Source organism: Varroa jacobsoni, unplaced genomic scaffold (assembly GCF_002532875.2).
Source record: "Varroa jacobsoni isolate VJ856 unplaced genomic scaffold, vjacob_1.0 contig00584, whole genome shotgun sequence".
Classification (NCBI taxonomy): domain Eukaryota; kingdom Metazoa; phylum Arthropoda; class Arachnida; order Mesostigmata; family Varroidae; genus Varroa; species Varroa jacobsoni.
In genome coordinates, this window is record NW_019214494.1 from 129,495 (window position 1) to 137,740 (window position 8,246).

The 8,246-nt window shown below is 40.2% G+C and overlaps 1 protein-coding gene across 1 annotated transcript in view; it reads right to left on the reverse strand.

Moving 5' to 3' along the window:
• The window catches only part of LOC111271410 (glutamate receptor 2), a 113,626-nt gene extending 107,153 nt beyond the window's left edge, over nt 1-6,473 (reverse strand). Inside the window, exon 1 of the mRNA XM_022852160.2 lies at nt 5,244-6,473. Within this exon, the coding sequence (XP_022707895.1) occupies nt 5,244-5,703 (460 nt within the window). The 5' untranslated portion in view covers nt 5,704-6,473. The remainder of the gene's footprint in view (nt 1-5,243) is intronic.
• Between the last annotated feature and the right edge of the window lie 1,773 nt (nt 6,474-8,246).

Genomic DNA, 8,246 nt, shown 5'->3' on the forward strand with positions numbered 1-8,246 from the left:
GTATGAAACGCTTTTTGAGACGTCTTTTAGTATAGAACTGAACCATTTGCGTTTCTTTTACTCCCGAAATACTATGTTTACGTGTGGCGCATACGACTTACTCTTTTTACGTGTTGCTTTTTTCGCACAGATTTCTTCTTTCGATTATCGTCTTTTCCTAACAAGGCGCACATAGCACAATCCGCTACCTAGCAGCTACACATTATTGACCTTCTATCTTCAAAATTAGGGCTTCGAAGTGGGCGGAGAACAATAATATTAGTCTCAACTTTTCTGTCATTTGAAAAAAAGCCCGATGGTGCCAATCTTTAAGTTACTCAAGGGGTTACCGCAGGATCAAAGTATTTGATTCAGGGCTTAAATTAAAAGTCGCTAGATTTTGGCTAAATTCCCGCTATTTTTACATATACATTTTTACAGTATTTTACATATATTAATCTTATTTTAAAGTTACACTTACTCATCTACGTTACTAGATCAGGTGTCCGCTTCTTGGAACTAAAACGGCGACTAGACGGAATATACTACGAGATTGAAGATCTAACTTAATTGACTTAATTCTGTTTTATTGTAATTCGTCTAATGTCACGACTAGCGAATCGCTACTTAAAGAAGATAATAAGTAATTTTGTTTATAACGTCGCATAGTGTAAAATACAATTTCAAGCATCCTTTTGGGGCATTAGTGCAGCCTGGTAGTCGACGTAAACTCTTAGATTCAAATTCTAACTAGTATATACGATTATGGAGGTAACTTGAACAGGGCTTGTAAGTTGACGTTGCCAATAAGAGGTACCATTTTTATGTGAATATTCTGGTTAGACAACAAGGTCCTCTTTGACAATCAGGCGTTTTAATTAAAGAAACTATTTTGTAAACCTTTCCATCGGTAAAAATGTTCTAGTACGAAATTGCTGTGAAGTGCCGATGCACACCTATGCAGAAAAACTGTTATGAGTTGGTGCAAGCAATTGAAGTTTAGATGACCTAATAGGATAAGGGCCAAGTAGAGTAGGTCCGCCGTAATTCAAAGAAAAGTCCCGACGACATGGTTTGTAATATGGCGACCTGATGTTAACGACAAAGGACAAATGGGTTCACACTTATTCCTATGAATGAGTTCATGAAGTTCGAATAAAATAAAATTGAACTTGAATTTGAAACTACTTTTTTGTTTGTCACTTACCGCTATTATATTTAAATAATTAAGAACAACATATCCACTGTGCAGTATATCGTTAAAAAAAATGTCGTGCTTAATTTAAGGCCCAGATGGTCGTAGTCTTGACCGCCTCTGTCGTTTAGACGATAGCTGGTATTCTAATCTGCTTTACAAAATCCAATTGGACTACAATGGACCAGACGCAACGCAAGAGTGAGCTCATGCGGTTCTTGTATTAACGAGGGCATTGAGGACCGTTTTCTGTCGCTTCTATTTGTGGTGCGAAACTGTCCTGATTTTGGTAACCGCTTGCAACACATCAATCCTCGCACTTGCTGCTATGTCACAAAAAAGTATCCTTTTGAACCTCTTTTAGTCCTTTTAGGCAAAAGGACCGTAATGCCTATTTGAGGTCGGATATAGAGTAGTGGGTAAAGGAATTAGAACAAATCCGCTGCCTTTGGAGCCATCCAAAGCGTTAACAGCCTTCGGCATCATCGCCGTATTTCCCCAACTATTTGGTACCCCAGGGCTGTCATCATAAAAACGATGTTATTGTGAGAGAACAATATGCCACTACAGCACCGAGCATTAATCGTAATAGATGTTTGCAAAAAACTTTCACTTTTTTTTGTAGCATAGATAATAAACTTGAATGAACGAAATTATTTTCACAATGCTTTCGTATTTCCTCCTGTTTGCCTTTACTGTACTTTTTGTAACCAATGAATGTGTAGTTGCGAAGTACGGGCACGTTTTTAATCAAAGTGAAATCATACTGTGTTAAAATGCGCCTAGAGTAGGTTAACCGTAATGGATTTTTCATCAGAGAAATCCACAGATGAGTCTAAAAGCTAAATCACCATTGTGGATAAATACCGAAACATCGTAATTTTGGACGCCTGCTAAGAAAGCCAGATAATTGTCTATAGTACCCATTTAAAACGTTATATTGTCATGTCATATACATGTGACTGAAGTATTTTTTTTCTGAAATTCATGTTATTTGGGTATAGTTTAGACGAATTCAGATCATCCCGACAAAGGGTAATAGTAATTCTCTGCTTCAGAATAAGGAAACCACATTATATTGATTACATATTTATTTTACACGCGTTACATACAGGACTTACCCTAGGTTATCATTGTAGTTGAAATGACACGCAGCTTTCGACGTCAACTAGGACAAGGCCACTTCTAATGGTCGCAAATATTTCCTTTAATCCCCTACTTTGTAGTCTATGTATGTTCGGTGAAATCGAATCATGTTCAATACGATTGAAGTTACGTCACTTCTCAGATTTTACCCATCTTAAATAACAGGCGTTTTCTTTTTACGTCACGCTCTGTGAATGCGCCGTCTCCCAGTAAAAGATGATGCAGAAGAAAGAATAGGTTGCAACCCGGTTCGGATCATTCGTACTACTTTGTACTAGCAGTATCAGCGGGAACCTGGACATGATTCTTTAACAGAAGACACATCATACTGCAGAGGAATGGCACCGCGAAGTTACAGGTAGAAAGTAAATATTTCAAAGTGTGTCGTCCAAACGTAATATATTTTACTTTTTTTTCGATATATGAACGGCAGATACGAACTTCATTTTCGAAACTATGCATGCTCTCAGGAATACGAATAGTTGTATTTTGCGAAATTAATTTACGATCAATGCGGCGACCAGGGCTCCCTTGAACGATCATGATCGCTTCATTCTGTATTTGTGTCCTAACTACAGGCAGCGAAAGAATTTTTATTCCTAGGAAAGATACAGTCACGGACGGATTGTTGAGTAATATTTAGCAACTGAGAGAGTTTTTGGCCTTTGCTAGTGGGCTTCCTCGTATAAAGACACTAGTATGACGCTCCTTGGCGCAGTGACATTAAAATAAGAAAAACAAGGCACGGATTGGGCCGTAGACGAGTCCTAAGAGAGGACCAAATCTCGTGACTCGAAGGCCAATCGCAGCCAGCTTAATTTGAACTTTTCCAGGTTCTAAATGGCTGAATACGAGAGCAAATATGTGATGATCACCTGCGTTTAATTGGTAATTAATGTGCAACATCTATGAAGCTATCTATGTGTGTGTATATATGCCTTGAAGTGCAGCTTCTACAATCAGTTCTATTTTATCTTACCTTGTGTCTCACCGAAGTGGACGCTGTAAGCGGTAGCTCCCGTGTTTTTATTATGGGATTTGGTATCGAAACGTAAAGATTTATTTGCGCCACTTTACTAAGAAACCATAAGGACATAAATTAATGAAGAGCACGTCATGTAAGAAGGAAGCCAGGATTACACTGAGCTGCCTTATTTACGTCTCAATTATTCAAATACATGAAACGAACACATTTAGCTCGAAAACGAAGGCTCTTTGACTTCGGTATTAGCACCTGGGTAATGCACTAACGATACAGCCGCTTGGCATTTTTACACAGTCTTTAGTTCTTCGTGAAACCTTGATAATGCTATCATTATTGTCAACATTGGTATCAGTAGAAATGTAGTTTCGTAGTACCTGTACCGCTTCCTGTTTTTCGACTGAACAGAGAAAAGCAAGCATTTATTCATTTCCGGTAAGTTACGCAAAAAAAAACTATGCAACCTTAGCACAATCGTATAGCTCATACGAAGTTCAGCTGGCAGACGTATTGTTGATGAATCCGATGAAGTTCGTGGCCACTTTAAGCAGGCCCCAGAGACCGTATTTACGAGTTCGGCACTTGGCCGGTATTAGATAGTTTAAATATGTGCTATGTCTAACATACCCATTTTACAGTCGCATTCGACATAATTTTCACACAACAAAACTATTCAAAAGTTAGTAGCTTCAACGAACATGAACGCCTATGTTAATCTTTGGTGAGCACGTAACTATTAGTGAGTTAGAAGTTCTCCAGCAAGTTAACTGCTGACAGCTATTGAAGTGTTTCAATTTTAGACTCTCGAAAAGATGTTCTATAAATACCTTAAAATAGATTCAAAGCTAAATTGTCTTGATTGAGCCAGCACGAGTTCTGCTTATGGATCTTTTTGTTACTATATTTATTTTTGTCCAGTTATTCTAGAACCATTTTGGCGAAACAATTCATCCAATAGAGAGCCGCTTTATTACCTTTGGTGTAAATAATGCGTGATTTATTAAGTGTAAAAAAATTCTAGGTTGAATTGTTTGGGACCTCGATGCATAAGAGCTATATATGATAGTTTAAATATGAGTTTTTCATCACAATTTCAGGCAAATCGTACTCCTAAGTCAAATTACTCTTTCAACTAGATAATTTATATTTTGTCATTACCAGCCACAAAACTAGATCGTGTTCAGTAAATATCCACTTAAAACTGATAAGATATGTTCATTCTCTAGTCCTTATAAATATAGACAGATGAGCGAAAGGTCATTGACATTGGTTCTATTTTTTGAGGACTATCTCTCTTATCTGTACAGCGTTTTACGTAACAATTAAGGCAGACTTGCTGTATCGCTTATATAAATGCTAAAAAACCTTACAAAATATTGCAAGGAACTCTATTCCATCAAATTCCAAAAAACATGGCCTCTCCGTCTAACAGGAAGTGCTGCACCATACCTTCTCTCCTCGACAACAGAAATAGTAGTAATAATAAAGCCATCATTATGCTTTCATTGGAGGAAATTAATCAATAAATTATTGTGATTGGCTTTACTTGCTTCGTACGGTTGGTGCAGCATTGGCTCCATGGCGCGCCTTGAATCAGCGGTTCCTAGCTTCTTCAACTAGGGACTGACTCGTTCAACTCAAAGGCTAAATATATATTTAGACAGCCATCTTAATTATTTTTTGTCTAATTAGCCGAGCTAGATAATAATAATTGAATACTCTCAGCTTAGAGTAAGTACACCTTTTCTACCATCTTTTGTCCCTAGTTAACTGATCAATTTCCTGCTGTCTCATCTGGCCGACAAGGCTTCACGAGCACAGAGTGTTCAACTGACCCAAATCGAGTCGCGCTTGCTGTGTGCCTCTGATGAGATTTAAAACGTAAATCCAGTAATTTTTGATTATGTACATCATATAACATCGAGCTCGCTATAGACTCACCAACGGGTATCCTGTCAGGCAGTCCTTTGGCGGCTCCGACGTGGTTTGGAAGCATCAGCAACGAACAATCTATCACGAACACGGCTACCGCCAGGTGCCACCGGCTGTGCCACCGCGGCCAAGTTTTGTTGATCAAATTGGGCAAACAAGAAGAAGAAGAAGGTGAGGACCATTTGTGTCGGACCGAAGGCCACTGTCCGTGATTGGTGCGAGTCACATAGGCCGCTTCAACAGAAGAGTTGGATCTAAGTGGGTGTTCTTCAATTTGGCGACGCGGTGACGTGCCTATTTTAAATGCGGCATCATTGGCCTTTAATGGCCGCTGCAGAGTAAAACTCCTACATTTGCCCCAAGCGGGGCCCCGGTGGTTTTGGTAGGTTGTCAGACGGTGGATGTGGCCTGACCCATTGAGAGTGCAGGACTGTCCTGTCTTAGAAGATGTTTCAATAGTAATATGCATCGGGGGACTGCGCGTAGCGGAATTATTTGTGGAGCAGCAGCTTCTACTATGCGGCAGCAGCAGCAGCAGCAAGCAGCGGAACAACGCACATTCGAGCCTACGTTCGACCCCTGAGAGAGCTACGATTCATCCAGGAGTGGCATACTGAAGAAACGAAGCTCGCAGTACTGAGGATAGAAATGTATAAGAGATAATCAGGAAATGCTGCTCTTTCTAAATCTTGTGTGCTTCTAAATCTTTGATGTAGTTATTACGTCTTCGGCACGTTCCTCCAGCCTCTAGGTGATGTCTTCATTCACCTGTGCCTGCCTTTCTTTGTTTCTACTTTGGTCCTTTTTGGAACGATCTCTTGCTACGAATGTTCTCTTTCTCTCGGTCGTTAGCAACACTTGGCAACTTCTTAGTACTCCTTCGTCTGATTTTTCACGGCTATATATTGTAACTTAACACTATGATAGGCTAATGTTGTTCCGCATTTTTAGCATGTTACGCGAACCAGGTTCGATCTATGTATCGAGCGGTATTTCCTACTTTAGTCAGCTGGTTCATTTCAGTGTGATCGAGACCGGGATCTTCCTGACAAAGGTCGCATTTTCTCGCCTACGCTCTTTCAACAACTAATCGATATAGGGAAAAAAAACGGAGAAGCAACGGTTTTTAGTACTGCTGATTAATTCACGACAAAACTCAGTGAACAAGTTGAACTGCTAGACAAGGAGCCTGGCGGAGGAACGGGACACGTCCTCGGTCCGTGTATCCACTTCCGAGGATGGGGTACAACTGACGTTTGGACCGCCCCGCCCGTGTGCTTCGGGGAGAGGGAAACTCCCTACGCCCTCTCCATCTTCCCTCCCGACGCCCCTAAAATCCCTTCGGTGCGTTACAGGCATAACGCTGTATGAACTATTCGAGCTGTACGTTTGTCTCCACCTGCCGCGTTTTATGGGGAGAGCGACAACGGTAACGCGTGGCAGTGCACACCGTCGCTGCTGCCGCACTTTCGGCGGTAACAGGACCACACGTATTTCTCCTCGATACGACTCCTCTTCTCTGGGTTCGAAATGCCGGCCTTTTTTCTGCTACACTGCAGAGCCTTCGTAAAGAACCGAATACGCGGGAGTAGTCTCCATGTTCGCTTTGTGCCTCACGAGTGTGAGCAGCTTAGTACTGTTTCGCGGGGCAACTTTTACATCGCCGGCAGATCTCTTCTCACCCGTTTAGGGCAGCGGTTACAATAATAATTATTTCTTTGAAGAGGACACCAAAAGTATATGTATACAAAAAAACGTTTATAATATAATGTGAGGTACGAATGAACATGACAAAGGTGCCCTTGCCTGAGAGATCATCATTGCGAAGGACGTAGTGAGTTAATCGTCAAAACGTACTATAAGCAGAATCTAATTAGCTTGGAGGCCATTTCATGTTATATAAAATATCATTTAATATGTTATCCATATCTGTCGCAGTAACAGTAGAGATACGATGTTAACTGGATAAATTTCGGGCTTTGTCTAAAGATACCTGAAGAAATTATATAGATTCTAAATGCATTCCTGTAGGAATAGAGTTCAGCAGGAGAGTTGCAAGGTATCACGGACGTCAGCCTGTAACTTCATATACTTTAGATGTAAATAAATTTTACGTCGTTTAGAGAAAAAAAAACATAACGAAACTTATTAATTGTTACCGTGCCATATCTCTCAGCTGCAGTCGTAAGCACACGTGCGGTTGTTTCGTTGTCTGTGCATCCTGGTTTCCATCAGCATATTAGACTGTGTCTAATATGCTGATGGAGACCAGTAAACCCGTCTTTGGTATCCGAGATAATCGTTAAGCACAGGTTTAAACTAGTATTGAAAAGACCTAAATCACCTTGACTTCGAACGATTTACCTTCCAATTAATCTATTTTTCGTACCGTTAAACAGCAGGGCCCTTTCTTAAGTAGCACCAAAATCGTCAACACAGGTAAAATAGGCCTGCTTTGCGACTAAGCCTTTGTAAGTTTCTTACTCCGGTCTACCTGCCGAAGTTCTAGATAAAAAGCCTCGAAGCAATTCTTATACCCAATAGCAGTGCTGAACCTAGCCGCTTCCACGTAACAACGCGCTGAAGGTTTTCGCAGAGATGAGTTGCCATAGCACACTTTACCGTAAATGAGCTTCATTTTATTGAATAGATTGGCATAAAACCTCTACCTAAGCATCCCACATATTCTGTCATATTTTTTTATAGTAGTAGTCGAGTTATACAGGTTGCGCTACCAATTACAAACTTTTCTCCTGTTCTGATAAATATCCAGCTAATTTCTAAGATAAACTTGAAGAACGTATTTTATTTTAAAAACGTTTTTCGTCTACCTAACGTGCTTCTCGCTAAAAGTAATTAGGTTTAGCGCAGTGTTTGTCAATGTTGCTTTGTATATATAGTGTACGCTAAAAATGATTGCAGCTTCAGCTTTAAACGGGAAAAAAACTATCAGACTGTCGAACGATGACAGATACAATGGCGTGTATGGTTTGTGCTAATGAAAAGCTACGG